The sequence below is a fragment of the Tetrao urogallus genome (genome assembly GCF_951394365.1).
Source record: "Tetrao urogallus genome assembly, chromosome: 8".
NCBI classification, from domain to species: Eukaryota; Metazoa; Chordata; class Aves; order Galliformes; family Phasianidae; genus Tetrao; species Tetrao urogallus.
The window spans coordinates 34,717,242-34,740,780 of record NC_136821.1 but is presented as its reverse complement, the minus strand read 5'-3'; the positions used below and the strand labels follow the sequence as shown (position 1 = coordinate 34,740,780).

General features: G+C 54.4%; 2 protein-coding genes across 2 annotated transcripts; both read right to left on the bottom strand.

Annotated features, from left to right (window-relative positions):
* Positions 1-4,953: 4,953 nt before the first annotated feature.
* GBX2 (gastrulation brain homeobox 2) lies at positions 4,954-6,426 on the bottom strand (the record flags this gene model as incomplete). Its single annotated transcript, XM_079539451.1, has 2 exons — positions 4,954-5,480; positions 5,937-6,426. 2 exons carry the CDS (start codon positions 6,424-6,426, stop codon positions 4,954-4,956), a joined length of 1,017 nt encoding a protein of 338 aa, XP_079395577.1.
* Positions 6,427-12,214: 5,788 nt separating this feature from the next.
* ASB18 (ankyrin repeat and SOCS box containing 18) lies at positions 12,215-21,953 on the bottom strand (the record flags this gene model as incomplete). Its single annotated transcript, XM_079538965.1, has 5 exons — positions 12,215-12,400; positions 13,111-13,224; positions 13,921-14,419; positions 20,732-20,999; positions 21,719-21,953. 5 exons carry the CDS (start codon positions 21,951-21,953, stop codon positions 12,215-12,217), a joined length of 1,302 nt encoding a protein of 433 aa, XP_079395091.1.
* Between the last annotated feature and the right edge of the window lie 1,586 nt (positions 21,954-23,539).

Below are 23,539 nucleotides of genomic sequence, written 5' to 3'. Positions count from 1 at the left end.
AGCCTCTGCTGCCATCAGTCACACGGCAACAAAACATCATGGGTTGCAGTGGGAAGGTTCAGCCTCTACTGCTGTACAACCAGCATCCACCTCTGACGCTGTGGGCTGACACCATAAAACGGGAGGCATTATTTCCAGAGCAGCCCTTGTAGTCGCATAAAATCAGGTAGAGGAGCCTCAAATCAATCAGAGATCCTCACCATGAGGTACTTTCCTCCAGATGTTGCCCCCCACCAGCTCAGGCTGCCCGGGGCCCTATCCATGGCCTTGGGCACCTCCAGGGTAACCCACAGCTCTCTGGGCAGCAGTGCTGGGGCCTCACCGCCCTCTGAGTGAAGGATTTCCCCCAGAAGGTGGCTTTGCAGTGCACAGCTTGCACGATTTACCAGCAAGGGACTGCATGGCGTCCGAGGGAAATGCAATTACTGCTGGGGAAACCTCCAGACGTGCCGTAGGAAAACCACAAACCACTTTGTATCAGCAATAGGACTGGAAAACCCACCAGGCAGTAATTTATCTCGCCTAATGTCCAGTAAAGCCCTTAATTGGCCAATAAATGTGGCCGCAATAACTGCACTTGACATGCAACGCTGCTGCCAGCAATTAGCACGTATTTATTTGCATACTGCCCTGACCAATCTGCGCTCCTCCATTTCCGGATCTGTTTGTTTTTAAGCCAGAGAGGCTCCTTGTGTTGGCCAAAGAGAGGATGAGGAGAGCCAAAGGGATCGGAGGAGCAGGCCCACTGCCCACATCCCTCAGTGCCACGTCCCCGTGGTTCCTGAACACCCCCATGGATGGTGATCCCATCACCACTCCCTGGGCAGCTGTGCCACTGCATCACGGCTCTTTCTGAGAAGAAATTCTTCCTAATATCCAACCTGAGCCTTCCTTTGCACGAGCACGGGTAGCTGCATCCCCATGGGGACACAGAGGCTGTCAGCTGCCCCATCTGAGTGAGCTCCTCTGGGTGCTGTGAGAGCAGATTTTGGTGCAGCCCTTCCTCCGTACCTCTCCTATTGCTCCGCACATCCACCTGGTAACGGGCAGGCTGATGGACTGCCGATTTCCCTGTAACTGAGCTTAATTAGCAAGCTAATCAGGTCTGGAGATGGTTCCAATTTATTTATTGGCTGCCGTGCTGAGGTTCATGCCAGGTGAACAAATATGATGGGATTTTCCCCATCTCCAGCACCCGGAGCATCCCCTTCTCAGCTCCCTCCAGCCGCTCGAAGGCATTACAAAGGGGGGGTATCTATTTTGCCAAAGTGTGGGGTGAGATGAAAGGGAAGAAATGGCAAAGCAACCGGAGAAGGCTCTGAGCGTGGCCAAACCCACTCTTGGCTGCAGCATCCCTCCCTGCAGCCCCACAGGGGTGTGCAGCCCCAGGACTGAGCATCCCACCCACTGGGTGTGAGAGCTGAGCTACGCAGGGAGAAGGGGAACACGGGGCATGAGGGCCTGGAAGACCTCAAATAAGGCAGCACTACGGGAGAGGGGCTTTTCTGCACCGTCCCTCGGAGACCGCTCACCGAATGGAGACAGTTATTAGAGGGAGTAATTGGGATCAGCTCGCTTTACAAATGTTACTTTGCAGAATGAGGCAGGAAGACAGATCGATCTCAACTATTATTCATTAAGGAAAGTCCTTTATAAATCCCAAATTAACAATTTCTCTTAGAGAGCCTTCCTATTACCCTTCTTTCGCAGGAACTTATTGCCGCTTTGGAAATGTTGAAATATGAAAATAATTGGGGAGGGGGAGAAAGAGCAGTTGTGGGCTTCAGAGCTCATTCATCGGTGGGAAAAATAAAGAATATAGCCGTGTGCCTTAAAATCAGCCCTTATTCAGGGTGGTAACATCCTGATAGATGGCATCAGACCACAGCCGCAGCATCGCTCGGAAGAGCCCAAGCCCCGAGTTCTCCTTTCGCTCTGTTAATTGATGGGATGGGAGCATCACAAACTCTCCATCCCTCCGTCCTTTAGGAACGCAGCCCCTTGGTGCAGCTCCTGAGCCCGAACGGGGCTGCTCAGAGCCGGAGGAAAGTTCTGCGAGCGGCTTTGCAGAGCCGGAGGGAGGGCGCGATGGGATCGGGTCAGTGTAATCCTGTTTTATCCATTGTAATTCAGGCAGGCAAGGAGACCTCAAACTATAGGGGAAGGGGCTTTGAGAACCTCAGCGGCCCTGCCACAAAGCCGGAGGCTGAGGCCGGGACAAAAGCTGGAGAGAGGATGAAGTGGCTCGAAATAAATAGATTAAGGCTCTCTATGGGCCGGGCGTAGCAGGAGGGAGAAAAGAGCAAGCGAGGGGCGGCCGGGGGGCAGGAGGGGACATGGGGGCTCGGCTGCAGGACCCCAACCTCTAGGAGGGAATTTGTCCTGGGCCCGGTGGGATTTCCCCATCTCTGCGCTGCTGCATCCCGTGCACAAACAGTTCTGAGTGTTTTGGAGCAGCAATCGGGCTTTGCGAGGCAATTTATAATTCATACAGGTTGTCTTCCTGCATACGGTGTTGCTTTGGCACGTTGGGGTGCCGGCTGCTTTACGAGGGAGACGGAGTGCTTTGCATCCACTGCTGCTTGCCGGCCCGAAAGCGGTGTGGGTGAGGATGGGACTGAGCCCCATTCATGGTAGCTGACCCCACAGGGGGATCCCCCATAGGGCACATTGCGTACCTCCTGGGGATGGAGCGGGGGTTGCTCAGCTCTGATGCCCTAAGCAGCTTCTGCAGCACCATGTGGGCACCCGGGGGCTCCTGCAGGCTGGATAGGCCCCCCCCATCCTGCACACCGAGGCAGCAGACAGAAGGCGCAGAGCCCCAACTGAAACAGCAACACCAATTAGGTCCATGCAAAGAAACACAAGAAGGGAGGCAGCCGGGCACCCCAAAAGAGTTGAGGACCCCCTCCTGGTTTGAGGAAGAAGGGGAGGGTGTAGCAGCGAAAAGCAGTGACGGCTTCGTTAAGGGAGAACAGCAGAGAGGGCATCCTCCTGCTGATGGATGCAGCATAAATACGATATAAAATCTATAATATGGCAGGTATAGGGGGGGTCCTACAGTCCTGCTCTCGGGGCAGCGGCTCTCCTTCCCTCTGTATCGGGGCCGTGGGGCAGCGCTCCCCGCACGGCACAATTATTTGATCTGCAGATGCGAGAGGAATTTATTGGAACAACAAATAGAGTGATGTCAAAGCCCAACCTTGGATTAAAGCCGGCAGCCAAAGGGGAAGTGTATTAATTTCAAACAGCATCAGAGGCCAGCGCCTATTAGGACGAGCTATTCTTCAGACCCCCCCATCAGAATTAATCATTGGGAGTTAATTTGAAGCTCAGACAAGTTGCTGTTAATTTAGTGCGGGGAGGACGGGATGGAATAAAAAGCCGAGGTGCTGGCCGGGCCTCCTGGGTCTCATTAATCAGCGAGCTGAGACGGCCTGGCTTGATTACAATTTGCAAAAAAATTCATTAGAGCCCGGGCGATTGACAATTTTTCTCTCTGCCCGCGCTCTGACTCATTAGGCAGCCAAATGAAACCGCGATGATGGCGATGATGACAGCCATCAGCCCCGCGTTGTTTATCTCCTACCTCCCCCGGCCCGGCCCGGGGCTGCCCCTCCGCCCCCAGCCCCGCTCCCATGCGAAAGGACCCCCCCCCCCTCGCAACCCCCTCACCGCTGCCCAAAGTGCCCCCACACCCCCGGGGGGGGGGGGGGGGCCGCGATTCCCTTCCGTCCATTCTCGGTAACAACGACGGTACGGAATGAATTGAAAGGAAGAGCGGAGGGGACCCGCGAGGGGATCTCACGCGCGTCCCGACCCCGCACGGGAACGATCCCAAAATGAAGGGAAAGAAGCGAAGTGCTGCGGCCGTCCCGTTAAAAAAGGGAAAAAAAATAGGAAAACAAAACAAAACACAACACAACAAAATAAAATGAAGTGCGCGATGCCGCCGCAGAACCCCGTTTCTCTCCCGTGCTCCCTCCTCACCGAGCTGCTTTATTAATTTTTCCTCAATTTTTTTCCCGTTTTCTCACTTTTTTTTTTTTTTTCCCCCAGCAAATCCTCTCTCTTTTCCATCCCCCCAAAAAAGGCGAAATAGGGATAAAAGCGCATCCCCCCCCCCCCCCCCCGATTCCCCCCCACCTCCGAGGTCGCAACGAACCCCGCAGGGAGGTGGAGGGGGAGGCGTCTCCGTCCGGCGCTCCGGGAGGACCCGAAAAGAAAAGGCGAAAAGCCGAAAAACCCAACAACCGCCGCACGCTGCGCCCGAGCCGGGGCGAAGGATGAGGTTGGGGGAGGCACGAGGGGAGGTGTGCGGGTATTTTGTGCGTGTGTGTGTGCGCGTGTGTCCCTTTTTTTGTTTCTTTCTCGGCTTTTATTCACAAGACGGGAGTTGGCTCCTTAAATTTCATAACTTAGAAGGAAACGGGCTACATCGAAATAAATTAAACCACAACGCTTGAATTCGTGCTTTCCTCGGTGTCCGTCTGTCCGTCCGTCTGTCCGTCCGTTCTCCTCCCCCTCCCCCCCCCCTCCCCTCTCTCTCTCTCTCTCTTTTTCCCCCTCTCAAAACGGCTTTGCGAGGGGCGGCCCCGCACCGACGGCTCCCCCAGCGCCGTTACCCCGGGGCGGTGCGGGGCGGTGCGGTCCCGGTCCCCGCTCCGTACGGCGTTCCGCCTTCAGTTCTGCCGCTCGCTGCCGCCGTATCACTCGTGGGTCGCCGGTGGGGTCGCGTCGCTTCTAGATTTATTTTAAGGGGGGAGGCAGGGAGGTGTTTGTTTGGGTCGTTTTGTTTTGTTGGCTGTTATTTTTTTTTCGGGGGGGGGGGGGAGGGGGGAATGTGTGTGGGGGGGATGTGGGGGGGAGGGTTGGCTTCCGTCGTTCGTTTCGCTTTTCATTGCGGGTCCGGCGAAAACCCCGTTTGTCAACTTTTTGCCCCCCCAGCGGCGCTCAGGGCCGCGCCTGCTCCAGCTGCTGGTGCTGACTCCTGATGGCGAAGCGGCTGACGTGCACCGGGATGGGTACCACGATTTTGGGGTTCCGCGAGGGCTCCCCCGCCTTGGAGCTGGCGTTGCCCGCTTTCACCCGCTTCCATTTGGCTCGCCGGTTCTGGAACCAGATCTTCACCTGCACCTCGCTCAGCTTCAAGGCGTGAGCGATCTGCGAGCGCTCCGTCAGCGAGAGGTACTTCTTGCAGTGGAACTCCTTCTCCAGCTCCAACAGCTGCTCGCTGGTAAACGCCGTCCGTCGCCGTCGGTTCTTCCCAGTGGCCGCGGCGTTGGCGGCGGCGTTGGCGGCGCTGGGGGGGTTTTCCTCCAACGCGGTACCACAGTCCTCCTCCCGCGGGGCCGCCGGCGCGGGGCCGTTCTCGTCGGAGCTGTAGTCGAGGTCGCTGTCCATGGAGAAGTTCTCCTCGCGGCCCTTCGCCTCCTCCTCCGCTTTGGGATCGTCTTTGGGGCCGCCGCGGAGGGCCCCGGCTGCAACCGAGCACAGAGCCCCGTTAGGGCCAGGACCCAAAGCCCCGTGTCCGGAGTTTAGATGTCACCGAGGGCTGAGAACCCCCCGGCCCCAGGAACCCGAATTCCAACGGCTGTACTGAACCGAGGGGCTCCGAAGCCCCGTTCCAGGCACCCGACGATTATGAAGCCTGAATCGAAACGCGGGCAGCGAACCACCGGGCCCGGACACCCGATTCAGATGCTCCAATTTATTAATAGAGAGCCGCCGACCCCCGGCCTCAGAGCGCCGAATTCCAACGGCTCAGTCAAAGCGAGGGGCTCCGAACCTCCCTTCTCCGGGCCGGGAGAAGTGAGAAAATTAAGAAGTCTCGTCGCCCTCGCACCCCGAGCCCCTGCAGCCCGGTCCCCCCCCAGCCCAGGGGTCATCCCCACACGTCCCCGTCCCCCCCCCCCCCCCCCTCGGCCCGCACTCACCCAGCGATGCGTGCACGGCGTCGGCAGCGGGGAAGGGCAGCAGTCCCCCCCCGGTTTTGCCGTCGTCTCCGCCGCCGCCGTCCGGGGGGGGCAATCCCTCGGCCTTGTCGAAGTTCCCCGGGGGGGCGAACTTCCTGGCGGCCTCGGGGCGCGGCGGGGAGGCGGGGAAGGAGCCGGGCAGCGCGGCCATCAGCGTGGAGGTGAGGGCCATGCCCTGCGCCAGCCCAGGGCAGAAGGCTCCGGGCAATGCGGGCAGCGGCGGGGGCGGCGCGGGGGGCAGCGGAGGCTGCAGGGCGGCCTGCGGCAGGGCGGGCGGCGGGGGGGGCAGCACGACGGGCCGGTACGGCATGAACATGGGGTAGCCGGTGTAGACGAAGTGGCCGGGGGCGGGCGGCGGGGGGCTGCCGATGAGCGAATCGATGCTGAAGGCCGTGCTGCTTCCCAGCGGGCGCTGCATCATCATCAGCGAGGGCTGGAAAGCCGCGCTCATGCCGGGCCGGCGGAGGAGCAGCGGCGACCACCTTCTTCCTCCTCCTCCTCCTCTTCCTCCTCTTCCTCCTCCTCTTGCTCGGGCTCGGGCTCCGGCTCCCGCAGCTCAGCGCCGCGCAGCGCCCACGCGTGGGGCCGAGCCGGGGCGGAGCGGGGCCGCCGCCGCCCGCACATCGGGGCCGGCCGCCCCCCGCCGCCCCGCGCCGCGCTGCCTCTGCCCGCCCGCTCCCCCGCGCCCATTCACATTTTGCCCGGCTGGGAACACGGCCCGCCCCACGTGCCCGCCGAGAGCGCCGCCCATTGGGCAGGCGGCTCTGAGAGGCGGGGCCTAACGCGGAGGCCACGCCCATTATTCCCACGGCCCCTCCTCTCCGCCTCCGGACGGGGCGTTCCCATTGAGCGCGGCGGGTCGGCCCCCGGCACCGGACCCCCCCCTCCTTTTCCATTCATTCTTATTTTCTGTTATTTCATGTTATTATTATTTTTTTTTTAATCTGAATTGTTCGTTTGAATTGTCTGTTTCTATTTCTTCCGATTTCTCATATTTATTTTTCCTTTCTTCCCGCTTTTCTCCTTTTTCTTCTTATTTTTTTTTTTCACTTTTATCAGTTTTTTCACACACACACACACACACACACACCCCGGCTCCGAAGCTGTCCGTCGTCGTCGTTTCCCCCCCTCCATTATGCGAAGCTCCATTCATCGCCGCGGCGGAATTACGGCCCCGCGGCCGCCGCCTTCATCGCAGCCTCTCGGAGCGCGGGGACAAAAGGAGGGACGCGAACACAAAAAGAAGGGAAAGGGGGGCTGGGGGGGGAGAGGAAAAAGCCCCAAACTTGGAAATTGAACGTGAAGGGAACTTTGCGCAACTCCAAAAGGCCGTAAATAACGATAACGAGAGAGGAGAAGAGGCAAAGCACGGCAATTACGGGGTGTTCCCAGCAAGGATGGAGCGGTTCGGGAAATAAAATTTAAAAGGAAAAAAAAAAAAGAAGAGAGAGAAAAAATAAGGGGACGGACCGTCCCCGACCTGGGGGGGTCGCAGCCTTCGGCCGCCCTCCCTCTTGTTTTGGGGGTCCACGCTCGGTGTGTGCCGGGGATGAGCCGTACCCCACAGCTGCCTTCCCGGAGCTGGGAGTCCTGGCAGCCTCCCCCCACCGCTGTGGGGCCGTGCTCCTCCAACCAGCCCCTGAACGGGTTTTGAGCCCAAGCCCCATTTATGGGGTCGGTGGGAGTTCGGCCCCAGTGACCTTGCTATGGAGTTTATCGCTGTTGGGGTGCAGGCCCTCCCCCCTTTCCCCCTCCAATGCGCGCTCCTTTGGGGGCTTTGAGGTCTTCTATGGGGGCTTTGGGGCCCAGCTCCGTCTTCCGTGGGCCGGGAAAACTCATCCGCTCTCTTCATCCCCGCCTCGGGCGCTCCGTTGCCGTCCTTTTGGCACTGTCCCCCCCCCCCCCACTGCCGTTTCCGTGGGGCTGCGGGGCTCCAGCGCGGGGGGACGAGGGCAAAATCCCCTTCCTCCCACGGTGCCCCGCTCCTTCCACCCGAATGCCATCGGAGGAGCGGGTTTCGGCCGTCCGCTGAGCGCTCAGAATTGAATATCCTCATCCTTTTTACCCTCCTTCCCCGTATCGCTGTGCCGCTGCGTCCCGCCGCCCCGCGCCCGCTGCCCTCGTTTGTCGTCGGCCCCCTACAAAAAAAAAATTCCACCACCACCACCACCCCCCCCTCCGGACAAAAGTGACTTTTTCTACCGCCGGAGATGGGCTTTGTTCGGCTCTGCGGCGGCCGATCGCGCTCCGTTAGGAAACACCGCCGGGTGCCCGGGGTGCAGAGCAGCACTGCGGCCGGGAGCGGCGGGCGGGGAACCCCGGCGGGACGGCACCGAGGGGTGGGAGCCAAAAAATCCCCTCTCTTCGGTTGTCCCCGCATCGCTGAGCTGTCACGGGGGCTCTGAGTTCGCCCCGAAATCCTTTCTAGGGATGGAGCTTTGGAGTCGTGTTTTAAGAGGGAGAATTGGGGTTGGTTGCTGGAGGGGAGAGACCGTGTGCGCTAAAGCGGTAGAAGGTGTTTTTGGCCGATCATCTCCCAAAAAACGAACAACCAAGCAGAAATAACTCGGGTTTTGGAGAAAAAAAAGAGAGGAAAAAAAAAAAAAAAAAAAAGGAAAAAAAAAAAAAAAGCGAATATACACGATGTACGGATATGGGTATAAGATGCGAGGTACACGGGTACACGGCATGGGGGTATATGGTGTGTGGTATGCATGGTATGGAGGGTGCCTGGTGATGCGCGTACGGGGCTCGGCTTCGTTCTGCTCCTGACAGCCCAACCGATGACTTTATCAAAAGCAAAACTCGGCTTCGGGGAGAACCCGGCGAGATGATTCCCATCAGATCCGGCACACCGGGGATATGTTCAACACACGCACACACACACACACACACACACACACACACACACCCCTCCGCTGCGTTGGTCGGGGCTGAGCCGCCCCAAGGGCACCGATCGGGTAGAGATGCGGCTGTGGGGCTGCGGGCAGCGGTACCGGGAGCGGCACCGACTGCTCCGAACGGGGGATGAGTCGGGGCAGCCCCTGCAGAGCCCTCATGATGGGGGGTTGGGGGCTCCTCCTCGTCGCTCTGCATCCGGCACTTTGGGCTGTTCTCCTTGGTGCGCTTTTTTTTTCATCCTTTCCCCAATCTCCCCCCGCTTCCCCCCCCCCCCCTACCCCCCCCCCTTTTTTTTTTCTTTTTTCTTTTAATTTACTATTTTTGTTTCCTTAACAAACTCCCCTCCCTTCCCTCTCCCCTCCTCCCCCCCAACCCTTCCCCCCCCTCAGCCCCCCCATCCCGCAATCTTTTCTTCACTGCATTTTCGGGCTGGGAAAGAGGAGGCAAAAAGGACGAATGTCCCCCCACCCCACCCCCCCCGTCGCCCCGATCCTCTGCGTGCATGCGGACGGCTTTATCAGGAAGGAGAGAGGCTCCGGCAGCACCGTTGAACGCCCCGAATTCGTTCGGACGTGAGCGGTGGGGAATGGGATCTGATTCTTTTTTCGGATGTAGAAAACTGCAGGCAAAATATCTGGGGAGCGGCGAAGGAGCGGAGCGGAGAACGGCGCTCGGAGGGACAGAAGCGGATCGGGGGGACCCACACGGACACATATGGGGGAATTCCGCCGCCTCCAATCCCGGAGAAAAGTCTCAAATATTCCCGGGTCAGGGGGCACCGGCTCATTAAAACCACCGCGGTCCTGGAACAGCACCGCAGACATTAAAGCGCAGTATTTTTCAATTAGAGCTGACGAATTCAATCAAAATTCCATAGATTAGGATGAAATGAGGCATGGGTCATTTACAGGGGAATTTAATTGCAGAGCCATTAGACAAATAGTATATTTGCCATTCTCACATTATCCATCATTTCAGACATCAATAGAAGGAACAGCATCTTTACTAATACAGCAGCACTTCCCAATCTCTGCCTGTAAACACTCCCTTTCCCCATAGCTCCTGATTATATCTGATTTCATTTAAAGCCATGGGGGATTATAAATGCTCATGCAATCAGGTTCATTAGGACTTCAAAATCTCATTTCTGATTCGTATCGCTTTGCGCATCGCCCGCCCCGGCGCGCTGCCACCGCTCTGCAAACCCAACGCCGGGGCCGGGTCGGGGCTGGGGGGACTCCGATAGGAGCACGGGACCCCCCCGGGGCTTCTGGGCCGGCTCCTGCCGGGGGTGGGGGGATCAGGACCCCGCAGGGGTCTCGATGGAAGACTTCGGGATCTCCTTTGGGGTCTCCGTTGGATTTTCCATCGCGGTCCCATTTGGGATCGTTCTCGGAGTCCCCTTCGGGGTCTCCTCTGGTCTCTTTTAGGTGTCCCCTCCCCTTTGAGGTCCGGTCCGGTCTCTCCCTGCCCCGTTCCATTCCCAGCCCCCTGGGAAAGCGCAGCCCACGGCCGCCTTCGTTCCCACCATTTGGGGGTTTTTGGGGACGGAAGCTGCCGCGCGGGGCTCTCGGCATCCCCTACGGCTGCGGGGAGTGGGGAGCAGAGCCGGACCCGACCCCCCGGGGCAGGGCGAGGAGCGGAGGCTCCGACATTCCGCCTTAATAGCGACTTAATAGGAACCGCGTTCCATAAACCACGCGCATCCAGAGAGACCGACAAAAGCCTCCCGGAAAGCCTTCATTTCACCCAAATGTATCGTGTGTTAGCTGCCTCAGTAATTTAATTGGAATGAAACGTGAAAAATGTGTCATTTTTGAAGAATTTATGCATCGCTTCCCGGAAATCTCATTGTCTTAACTAGCAGCCTACTGCGTTCTGTTTAGCAGTCATAATCGCATTTTTATGTGGCTCCGTATTACAAGTTAATGCGACCTCCCGCCTCCGGCTGCCGTTCAGCCCCCGCCCGCTCACTGCCCTCCGCGGCTGCGGAGAACTGCGCGGCCGCGCAACTTTGCAACTTTGCGGAGCCGAAGCCGTGAGAAAAGGGCCAAAACCAACAAAAGCAGAGCAAAACTATTTTGTTTTTATTATTGTTTTTGTCCTTTTTATCGATTTATCTTTTTTTTTTTTTTTTTTCCCGGTCGGGATTTGGATTTTTTTTTTTTTTCAATTTTGCCTTCTTTCTTTCCTTCGCTCTTTCCTTCTCTTTCAGTTGGCTTTTACGGCTTCCTGACAGTTCTTTTTTTATCTTTATTTTTTGTTTTACCTTTCCTCTCTCTCTCTTCTTTCGCTTTCTATCTCACCTTTCCCTCCCTTCCCACCGGCCGCGCTCCGCCGTTCCCACGGCGCCCCCTGCGGGACGCGCGCAGCCACGCAGCCGCCGCTTCCCACGCGTGTCCGCGGATCCCCCCCCCCGCGAGCTTCCCGCTGTCTCCTAACACAGCCCAGCTCGGGCACGGCTGCTCTCCTCCCAGCAGCTTCCAATTCCCCACTGAAACCCCGAAACAAACGTGCAAAGCAACCAAGCAGCGTGTCACACGTGCTTTGCAGCGGGGTAATTCCCGCGGCCCAGGAGGCGGAGTCAAGAGGCACGGATGGCACATCTGTGCACATCTGGCAGGGATCACTTCCAGAACTCCAGCGAGGAACTTCTTTCTCTTCACCATCTCCATGCTCAGCACCGGCTGTGGGAATCAGGGCCTCCATCCTGTACCCATCACTGTAGTGAATAGAGGAGGGCTGCGTGGGTGCAGAGCTCTGAGCTCTGTGCAGCCCAACATGAAAAAAAGGCTGATTCTCCCCCTCTCCTTTATTTTATTTGATAGTGAGTGTCACTGAGCAGTGAAACACTTGGGTGAGTGCTTCCAAGGGGTGTGTTTGCACACGTGCTTTGCTTCAGCAGTCAATCATGTGGGGATCCAAATGCTCCCTGCTGTTTTGTGCCAAGGCAGCACAGGCAAAGACAGCCCAAAGGGCTGCACGCCCACCATCCTCCGTGCCTGTTGACAACGATAGGCAGAATGGGCATAGGAGATGGCACCGCAGCCAGGGGAGTGGGTGAGAATCCTTGTGAGCTCCTTGGTCCTGAATGTCACCCACACCTGCAGCACACCTGTAGCAGCCACTCCTCATTTTATTACTCCTTACAATCCATGGAAAGCACAATTAGAAAAGAAAGAAACAAACAAATCCATACCAAATTACAGCTGAAAGCACATTTTGGTTATGCTCGAAGTCCCAGAAAAGCACTGGTCTGTCATGACGACGGTGGCTCCTCTGCTTGGCCAGCAGCAATGGATGCTGCCACGGGGAAGATACAGAGGATGGCTGTGCATTCAGAGCAGGACACCCTCGGGTTCCAGCAGCAGATAATCCAGCAGTGGTTTGGGCACGGGAAGTGATGGGATGAGGCAGTGGCACCGGCTGCCAAATTTCTTCCGAATGGTGGAACGGCACAGGTGCTGTAGGGACCGGACTGCGCCTGCCAGCCGGAACAAGGACTCATAGAATGGCTGGTGCTGCTGCAAAGAGAGGCAGGGGAAATAAATGAGCACCTTATTATTATTATTATTACTGTTATTTAGTTAAGCCAAGCAAGCCAGAGATGGAGATCTAAGGGGTGGAGGTATGAAATCTGCCGTCCGTGTTTGGTGATGCAAAGCTGAGATGGCTCTGTTAAAATGGGCTCCAATGCTTACAGCTACACTTATTTCTGTTTTCTGTTTTCATTCTTTTTTCCTCCTGTAGTGGCAATGCTAAGTCATGGCCTGAAGCAGTGATTGAGCACCTGGTGGGAAGGCAGGGCCAACCCAAGGGAGCTCAGGTACAAACAATGTACCCGAGTGATTGGAAGGGCTGGAGCCAGGATCCACCCCTTCCCAGACCTTATTTAAGAGTTGGCAGTGGAGGTGAGGGCCTCTCTTGCTGGAGATCCCTGTCTAGCTGAGGTCTTCTAAAGGAAAGATCCATCTATCCTCTTTCTCTCTCATTTGCTGTAGCCAAAGACTTTGCCACTCTGCTTTTGTGGCATCCATTATAGCACTACACCTCTCAAAGGAAGCTTCAAGTGTTTTAATTTCTTTCTGGGACCCTGTTTGGTTTGTCTGGTCACCTGGAAGCTACCTGCTTGTGACAGCATTTTGGTTTATTTTCTTGCTGGCACCGGTCCCTGTTGTGGCACAGCATGGGGGTGGGCTGTGCTGTACAGCTGGCCCTTTTGCTCTAGCCTTACCTGCAGGACCTCCTCTGGCACAGCCTCCACCCACTTCTCAGAGATGGGGATTTGTGAGTAGGAGTTGATGAGGATTTCAATGATCTCTGGCACAGCTGCACAGGACCTCAGCACCTACTCATGGGCAAAGAGGGAACAGGTGATTGGGGGGTTAGATGGCATTTCCCAGAGTGGAATGTTCTCTGTGTTTTCTGTAAGCTGTCGATGAGGCTCATCCCTCCCTTCTGCCCTCTTAGAGGGTGACTGGGGTGGTCCCTTATGGATCTGAGTTGCTGTCTGCCTCTGTGTATTTTGGACACGTACTTGAAGGCAACAACTGCCTTGTTGTGGCAGTGTTTCGTCTGGATGTGGCTCTTGCCTCCTGTTTACATTTTTGGCTTGTGAGTGTTAAGCCTGGGTAATATTTTCTTGATTGTTTGATGTAAAATCAATGAGACGCACAGCCATAACAAGACTGCACTGATGGCTGCTGTGCCAAGCCCAGTGATATTAGGATGCGTGGAAATGGCCTCAAGTTGCAGCAGGGGAGGTTTAGATTGATTATGGGGAAGAATTAATGCTTGGACTGAGGGATCAAGCGTTGGAAGGGGCTTCCCAGGGCAGTGATGGAGACCCTATTGCTGGAGGTATTCAGGAGGTGTGTGGATGTGGCACTGAGGAACACCAATTACTGGTGCCAGGTGATGGTTGGGCTTGATGGACATAACAAAACCAAGCAGAGGGGATCCTGATTTCAAACCCCCACACGCCACGCTATGCTAGCCCACCCACAGCCCAACCTGCTTCCACACCACCTGTGCCCACCAATACCTTGGCAAAGGCGTGGGGCCATATTTTTTGGGATCCGTAGTTGAGCAGCAGCTGCACGACCAGGTGAGGCCTCAGCTCCTGCTTGAAGGCAGCTGCCTGCAGCACACAGCCCAGCGGGGAGATGCCGTTGTAGTCAATGGCATTGACATCTGCCCCACGCCTCAGCAGGAACTTCACCAGCACGTTGTTGGCTGCCCCACAGGCTTCGTGCAGAGGGCTCCTCTGCAGCTCGTCGCGTGCGTCCAGCTTGGCTCCGTGCACCACAAGCAGCCTGCACAGCTGCAGGGCATCCTCAACAGCATCCGGGGCCTGCCTGCAGACTAACCCCAAAGCTGTCTCACCCCGGGTGCTGCGGGCATCCACATCTGCCCCGTGCCTTAGGTAGAGGTGGGCATGGTCATAGAGGCCGTGCTTGGCTGCCACGTGCAGTGCTGTCTCCCCGCTGTCCTCGCTGGGCAGGTCAATGGTGGCTCCATGTTTCAGCAGCAGCTCGGCGCATCTGTAAAGCCATGGTATGTGTGTGTGTTGGGGGGTCTGCAGAGAGGATGGGGAAAGGTTGGGATCCCACAGGGCCGTGGTGCAACCATTGATTTCAGGGTGCAACAGAGGGCTGCTCTGCACTTTGGTGCCATGTTTCCACTCTGGTGGTGGTTTGGACAACGTTTCCCTCATGCCTTAGAGCAATTTCATTCGTTTTTTGACTGCTATGACAACCGAGCTCATGCTGTCCTTACACCACTGGTGGATGAGGGTTCTCAGCCTGGCTGTGCCCATGCTCGTGCAGATGCCCTCAGCTGGCTGTGGGCTGGGTTCTGTCTCAACTGAAGGGCCACAATGAGGACACATAGAGAGATGGGCTCCTTCATGCTGTCCCTCTGCTGGCTGCAGTTTCATCTCCTGGGGTACTTTGGAGAAGATCTACATAACCCAAAGCCTCAGCTGACATTCATGCCTTGGGGTCAAGTGGTCTCTGGAGCACCACTTGGGACATCCTCTTCCACCTGAGGTCAGGAATCCTTCTGACAACAGATAGAGGCTGAAGGAGCTGGGTATGCTGCCATGGGTTTTGCGTATATATGTGTCTGAGTAAGCTGATGTGATCAGCCAGTCCTAATGAATCAGGATGGCTGCTATGTTTCCAGGACTGGGTGCTGTGGGGACAGGGAGGCACGCAGCTGTAGGGGCTGAGCTTTGTGGCACCAAGCACTTGTGTTTTTAGCTATTTCAGGTGTTTTCTGGGGCCTTCTGTGGGGTCAGGTAGCGATGCAGAAGCAAAATGAGGAGAACCTGAGTGGGAACAGAGAGGGATGGGGAAGAAGAGGAGCCCTGGGGAAGAAGCACGGTGCCAGAGCAGTGCTTGTTTTGTCTGGCCCAGATGAATGGTAACATACCTAGGGATAATAATGCAGAAGTATTAATAATAATAAATAAAATAAAGGTTACTTGAGGCTGGTTTCTGCAGCAGCACTCCTTCTTGAGGCTTGCTAAGAACTTGCTGTCCTTGGCAGTGCAGGACCCGACAGCACCTCCCTGGTCTGCTCTCCTGTGCATGTCAAGCCCCAGTTTGCTGGGGAAGCTGCTGCAGAACAGTGTGGCCAGAATATTTCTTCAGCCTTTGTTGGTGTAGTGCTTCCAGACCCTGCCAGACTGCACTGGATCTGCTGCCAGTGTTTCAACAAGACATTAAAAGAACCCCTAGGTCTAGTTTTTTAATTGGTCTTTTTAGTTCTGAGGCTGCAGCTTGCACAGGAATCTTACACTGAATACTTTCTCTGTGCTCTGTGTCCATTGTTCCTTAATTGATGTTTGATACTATGGACCTAAAATAGTCCTCTGAACTTAGGCTTTGCAAAAGACATAATCTGACAGTGCAGGTGATAAGCTCAGGGCTGGCTGTCATGCATGTTGGTCTCTGCATTTCCTTCTGGAAAGGAATGAATTTACCCCAGAACTGTTGCATGTACTGGGCAGGTCCCACTTTAAAACGCACGTGACCCCTGTTTCAAGCAATGACTTGTGCTGTCGTACCAGTGGAAAAAGATATTTCTGCCTTAGGTGGGAGCATGCAGCAGCACAGTCCTTGCTAGGAGGTGTGGAGGGGAGTCTGGGGGAAGAGGCCGTGCTGCAGCGGTCACATCCCATGGAGCAGGAATGTATTGCAGGACAGCTGACACTGCAGGGAGTCAAACTCCTCTCAACATCCCAAATATTCCTCCATGCACACCAGTCTGGAAACCCCACCTTTCCCAGATGCTGTTTTTGTTATTGAGTTCTATGGCTTCATCTCATCCAACTTGCTGGAGGAAACCCAAGTGGTTTGGTGGTGGATTTTTCCCTCTGTAATGTCAGTGAGGGGCTATAAATAAGGGGTGATCTCCTGTGGAAATTGTGGGCCCTGAGGAGGACCACGTGCCTCCTGTTTCAATGTGTGGGGCAAAAGCAGGTGCTGGTTAGCAGCCAGCCTGGGGCTGTAGATGGGGTAGATGCCATTCATGTTTGCTAGCTATTTGCTCTTATTTTAGCATCTAATCTCTGTTGATGAACTCATGCACTCTAACACTTTTCCAGCTTGTCTGTCATCTCGTTTTTCTATTCATATCTTGTTGTTTACCATCAAGGTAGGCTGAAGTCCCATTGAACAAGGCTGGGTTAAACTTGCTGGTTTTTTTGAGTCTCCTCTGCTTTGGTTTTCTGGGAGTACTGCAAGAAGTCAAGGGCTTAGTGCAGCCAAACTTAAGGTGTGAGGTGGCAAAAGAAACCACCAGCCTGGTGCTGTCATCTGGTGCATGCGTTGGTGCCATGGGTGCTTTCTAAAGGGCAAAGTGCCCTCAGCTCTGTCCCCTTTGGCCTATAGCCCTGCCCACAGCTCACAGTGCCTCGTGAAGGTGCCATGGAGATGAATGGTAGTCAGAAATTGGTGTGAAACATCATATCCAGGCTAGGAAAGTGAGCTTTGGTTTGAAATGGGATGCAATGAGCAGCCAGCAGGAGGAGCAGAAGGCTGGGGCGGTCTCAGGGAAATTTCTGTCCCAAAACCAGAGTGAGCCCTCAATATTTGTAATGAAAATCTGTTTGTTTTGCTGCTGCTGCTTTTTCCCTCCCTAGGGTTGAAGTGAGGCTTTCCTGTCCTCTACTTGCTTGTTTTTCATGGCAAAGGCTGCTCAGAGTGAACTGCTCTTGATCTTGTCTGTCATTTCCTGCAGCTTGAGGAACACTCACAAGCCTGAATGCGAGGACAACTTTTGCTAATATCATTAGAAAAGAGACTAGGAAGGTGCTTTTCTGTAATATCAAATTTCACCCATTAGGTAGGGAAAGCCCATTGGAGAATGATGGTGATGCTTGAGCTGTGGGCAGGTGGCTGGATGTGTAGGGATGCTGCCCAGGGCCTGAGCGCGTCTTTGCCAAATCTTCACAAGCAGTGGGTGTGCAGCTGTCCTGCACCTCAGCTTGGCATGTTCTTGTTACACCTCATCCTTTGACTTCTTGAAAGTCCTATTCTTTTCCAAAGAAGACTCCTGTTGAGTTGTGCTTACTGTCTGTTCTGAGTGTGTTCTTTCCTGCCCAAGGTCCGTCACAGAGGTGGCCTTCCTTGGGTGAGGAACAAATTTCCAAAGCAGCGGCTCTGAATGCTCTGAGTTTTGTATTCCAGCAATGCCAAAAGGAGCAGAGGACTTGATATAGCACTAGATGATGCTAAATGCTGGCTCTTAAAATCCATGCTCTTTTTTTTGTTTGTTTGTTTGCAGCAACCTCTCTCTGGCTGCACCTGGTGAGGGGGGGCCGATAGTTGGACTGGATTGATCTTAAAGGTCTCTTCCAACCTTAATGATTCTATGATTCTACAATTCTGGGAGAGGGAGACCATTCTTGCTCCTGTTTTCTGCTGGCTTCTTCCAGACTTGTCTTTACTTGAGCTACCCTCACTTAAAAGCACCTCCCTGAGCTCCAGTGCTTGCCCCTTGCCTCACTTTATATTGCTGGGAGTCCCAAGGACACAAAATCCCCTCTTCACTGATTCTTCTCATGTTTTACCTCCTGTCCCTAAAGCTAGAGGGTCAGAGCAAGAAGACAGTTTATCTTCCACCTCTCAGGGTGGAGAAAAGTAAAAAAGTGAGCACAAAGATCCGAGTCAGGCATGAAAAAACTCTTTCCAAAGGTGCCAGGTACTCCAGAAACACAATTCTGAAGGGGTTTGGGTGGCATTAGCACAACAAAGGAGAGAAAGAGTTGATGACCGAGGGCTTTTTTCACGCCAGCAGGTGGCTCTGGCTGGAGGGACAGCCTAACAGATGTGTCAGATTGCTGGAAGCCCTCACTGTCAGCACAATTTTCCTAGTTGCGTTGCTCGACATGGCACAGGGCAACAGGGAGTCGTTAAGCCAAGGGCAGCAGCAGTGCCATCTGTTCCCACCCTTAGCATGGCAAGCCCCCTTCTGCAAGGGAGAGCCTGGGGATGGGGAGCTCTGGGGGCCTTTCTCTCCAGAGAGGCCCATTGGGAAGCTCCAAGGAATCCTGTGCTCTTTGGACAGCGTTTCTAACCTGGCAGATCTGGAGGACAGCAGAGCAGAGGCTCAGTTGGTGCCTGTCGTTCAATTCCCCATCCCTTCTGCTGGGGTACTGCTGTGGGATGGGGGAGAACACGTCCTGTTCTCCACTGAAACCACCCTGTGCCTGCTTGCCGTCCTGATGCAGAGAGCAGAGCCTCTTCCTCTCCCCCTCAATTATTTTTATTTTATTTTTTGGGGTGCCAAAGAAGGCGCTCTCCTTTAATCATCCCGGCTTGAGAGGGAAACGAGAGAGAGCCAGGGAGAGAGTGCAGTGAATTTAGAGACTCATCTTACCCCACCATGTTAATTATCTCTGCTGTAAAAAAGAGGTCAAGGAGAGGAACTCTACTAAATAGGGCGACGTTGGCATGAACAGCTCCTAAAGTGAAGAAGGTAAGACTGAACTTTACTGGAACTTTTTTTTTTTAAATCTCTTCAAAAAGCTCCTAGATTAAAGCTCTGATATCCTTTTTGTTGAAATCTCATGGATTCTGAAGCTCAAATGGCTGGAAGGAAGCCCAGATAATTTTTTTTATCCCAGTCACTGAGAGGCTCAAAGGTTTTAAGTCCTGCCCCCATGGTGAATTGCCGAGTATATGGGAATATAGAAGAACCCAGCACATTGGTGTTCTGGCCATTGTTATCAAGAGGGAGAAAAATAAAATAGCTCTCTATGTAGGTCAATGACCTGCTCTTTATTGTCAGTAAAAAATTAAGGATGACCTAAAATCTACTACTTTAAAAAAAAAAAAAAGACAGGGTAAAGTAGTCTCCCCCTAATCAAAGAGTAAATGTTTGTGTTACCTCAAGCTTGACCTCCTCAGTCTCTAACTTTAGCAAAGTCTTTGCGATTGAAAAGCAGTGGTCGAAACCTCAAAACCTGTCTGAAATGTCTATTAATTTTTGATCTTTCAAGGGAGTTGGCTTAGTTATTGTAGAAGCCCCCGTAGCGCCGGGTAGCGTAGTTAAGGGTCTCTCAGCATTTCCATTATAAAGCCCCAATATTCAAGGGCTTATCACTCAGCTGTTTCCACGTTGCACCTGCCTGGTCCCTGTGTTGTCTTTTTGCTGGCTCACCCGCCATCCCCCTCCACTTCTTTGGGGGGAATAGCGTGCAGATTGGTGATGGCTCTAATATTGGGATCTCTCTTATGTTTTGCTCAGACCTCTGTGGGATGAGGGATGTGCTGGTTGGCGGCCACATCCTGAGCCCCTTCCTCACTGTCTCTGGACTGAGGGGCTTAAAACACACCAAGGTGGGGCTCTGGGGAATGCTGGTGAGATGGTTTGGGGGCTGATGGATCGGCAGTGTATCACCAGAAGGGCTGTCCAGGGGAGCCCAGGGGAAGGAAGGAGAAGCAGCTTGTTATTAATGACAAGGGCTGTTGGTGCCATCCTCCCTCACCCTTCCAGCCTGGGAAGTAATTTGTGTTGTGGGCGCCGACACAGCCCTCATCGCATCAAGGCTGTTTGATTAATACAGGGATTTTGGCTGAATGGTTTGTGTCTTCTGCTCTATTGCAGAGGCTCTTATTTATATGACGGGTTTGAGATATTTATGTCTGAAAACCTTTTCCTCTCCGGCTGCCTTTCTTTTGCCGAGCTTTTGCTTGAACAGATCTCTGACATCTGGCCCACAATACATTGGATCTGTAGTGGGTACCTTGCCTTCAACACCTACTTCTATTTAAGCTCGCTGCCTGCCTTAAGGGGAGAGGTTTGAAGCCAGGGTGGCTTTTGACTGAAGCTGGCAGGCAATGAAATTCGCTGCAGCCCTAAGCGGTTTCATCAGGATATCAAGGGGCCGAGCTCTTTTTAAAATCCTGATTCCCCAGGCCTAATGATTCAGGCACTTAAAGTCCTACTGGGCTGAAACTAGACACACACACGCACACACAAAGCCCACGGAGAGGGCAAACACATGTATTTCTAAAATGCAACATCCGTGCCTGTGTCTGAAGCACTGAGACTGATGCAGCTGTAGAGGAGAGCGGATGCACGCGGCTGAGCCTCATAAACCAGGATAAACTGAGATAATCCTAATTGGGATGGATCCACCCATGGGACAAGGGTGCAGGGCATCAGATTAGGAAGAGCGAGCGCGCTAAATGGCACTGATATCTCATGTGGATGGGGCTGAGGGTCAGGGAAGAAAACCCCAGGCATCTCCCAGGAGGAAGCATGGCAGCTGTGCGAACCTGGGCCGGGGATCTTTGCAAGGACAGAGGTAGGGCAGGTTTGGGGGAAGGCCCTCTCCTTACCGCAGCGAGTTGCGGGTGGTGCAGAGATGCAGCGGGGCCAGCCCCTCGTCGCTCTGGAGGTTGGGATCAGCCTGGTGCTCCAGCAGTAGCTCGACGCAGGCAGCGTGCCCCCCACGGCAGGCTTCATGCAGAGGGGCCCAGCCCCCCGGTGCCAGGTCGGGGTCAGCCTGACGATGCAGGAGGTGCCGCAGGCAGGCGGTGTGGCCCCGGCTGGCAGCGATGCACAGCGGTGTGCTCAGCTCCTGCTTGTATTCCAGCGACCACAGCCCTGCAGGGGCAAGGGAGGTGAGTGAGGATGGCCTAGGGAAGTGGAGAAGCGCTCAACCTTGCAGGTATTTATGTGGTTGTGGTACTGAGGGGTATAGCTTGGTGATGGGAGTCAGTAAGTCAAGTTTAATGGTTGGTTATCCTGAAGTTTTTGTTCCAACCAAGGTAATGCTATGATTCTGTGGCACGGTATGAGAAGACACTCGTGCCAAGTAGATAAATACCCTTGCTGCAGGTTCTGTTCCTTCCCTTCTCCTGTGGGCAGCTGCTGAAAGCCAGCCAAGGGGTTCCTGCCTGCAGCAGAGCAGGAGGAACTGTTCTTGCTGGTACAAAGCCAGCCCAGCATCTCATTACTGCCAGACAGGAGCGAGGTGACCTCTCCCAGCTGCCACCAAGGAATCTGGGCTGCAAGCCCTCTTGCAAGCATGCCTGACCTACAGGGTGCCCCATCCCAGCCTGGAAAATGATGCGAGCACACACTTCTTGCACTTTCCAGCCCCTCTGTGTTAGTAGTACGTACAGAACAGAAGAAAGCAACCAAAGTGCAGAGTGTTTCTGGTTAAGGCAAAAGGGTTCAACCCTTTAGCCAAAAAGGAGGCATCTCAGGAACAGGTTACAGTGAAGGCAGCACCAGGCACTTCGGTGCACTGTGCAACTCCCATTTGGTTAGGTTAGTAAATAGCTGGGGTTGATCTGGGCTGGTTTTTAAAGAAAAAGTACCTGAGAGTCCATAAAATGCTTGGCTTTTCACCTGCCACTCCATCTCGTTTTTACTGATCTCAAAAACCAGGTTGACATCTTCATAGTATCTGTCTGTCAGCACCTGCAGGCTCCTCAGGTTCCCTGTGACCAGGGCTTGGTAGTACTTCTCTGCAGGAGATGTCAGTGGATGCTGTGAATCCAGTTTGGGAGAAATCTGCAGCCTCTCTGTCACTGGTCCTGGTAACTTGTCCATGCCAGTGCTTCCCCTGCAGCCGGGAGGGCAGAGGGGCTTTTATAGGTCATTGTTTCCATTGTCCTGTCCTCATTGTCTAATTATAATCCAGTTAAGGCTCTATTGTTGTGGTATTTATAACTCCAGAGGGGTCAGATGATAATGGATACCCGATACAAAGAGGGTCAGGTGGTCCCTGGGCTGTGCACGTTAGCACCTCTTTGATTCAATGGCTGTTCTAATTGCCGCTGGCAGATTGATCCCAATGCCCTTGTTTCAGGCTGGGAAATGTAACCAGCTCCCATCCGACCAACCCCATATAAACATTCATGAGCTCTGTATAAGAGAGTACCCGAATGAGAAAGCATTTTTCCCTCCGACACTTTTCCATACCTGTTGGCATCTCGCCACAGCTGCACAGAGAGATTCCGTGCATTGCATCAGGGGACAGCACCGTGCAGCTGGCGTGTCAGCAAGTCTTCTCAAGGATGCAAAGCACTTGGCAAAGCCCACTGAGGTAAAAACCCTCCAGAGCCTTTGGCAGGGAGAACTGCTTCTCCTGCAATGCCTTGTATAGGAGAGAAAGGAGCCAGGCTGCACCAAGGAGGGCGCTTGCAGCCATCGGCTCCCTCAAGGTCATGGGAGAAGTCCATGGTGGGGCCAAGAATAGAGCTGGTATCTCGTGACTTGTGTCTCGTGGCTCTCAGTTACAAAAAGCTCCATGTCTTCACCTGCCAGCCCTTCCTCATGTGCTTGGGTCCTTCCTGCAGCCCTCTGCAAGGAGAGGTCTTTGGGGCTGCTGCTTAGAGAACCTGTGCGTGCCCTGGCTCAGTGCACCCATGCTGTTAGCTTTGCTTGGTGAGGCTGCAGTGACGTCAGACTCTTTGGCCCTGGAAGAGCAGGGTGCTGAGGAGGCCTGGCTGTGAGTGCCCTGTTGTCACCACCTGCCCAACAGCAGCAGCCTTCCAGAGCATCTCCTTCCCCAGACCACTCTCTGCGTGTGCTGGGAAGCTCCGATATTCTCAGACAGACATGGGCTAATTTTGCAAGGGGTGTCTGTGTATGTTTGCATCTCGGGCATTAAATGCTGCCAACACACTGAAATGCTTCGTGACCCCTTCTTGTGAGCCTTGTAATCAGCATCTATTTGCACGTAGCACTCACTTCTTGGGTCATGCTAATGACAGGTTCAACAGCAGCACTTGCAGGGAGTTAAAAATAGTCAGGAGTGGTGAGAGCAGAAGAAAAAATCCTTTTGTATCTGAGTGGCACGAGCACATGAGCCTCTCCCAGTTTCCTCATGCAGGACCCAGCTAAGCCTGGTGCTTTTTCCACTGATGTGGGTAGAGAAAGCTGTCAGGATGAAATGGTATTTCCATGTATCTATATTGTTATCTTAGAAACAAAAATGATTTACTGGAGAGAGGATTTGGCAGGCAGAACACCTGCAGAGCATCTTGAAGCTGACTGGAAGTGGGGAAGTCATCCCTGGTCGGGTGTCTAAGGGTAATTATAAAACCATGATGTGGTTTGTGTTGCCAGGGACCCTAGAGCCCACCCAGCTCCAACCCCTGCCATGGGCAGGGACATCTCCCAGACTAGGCTGC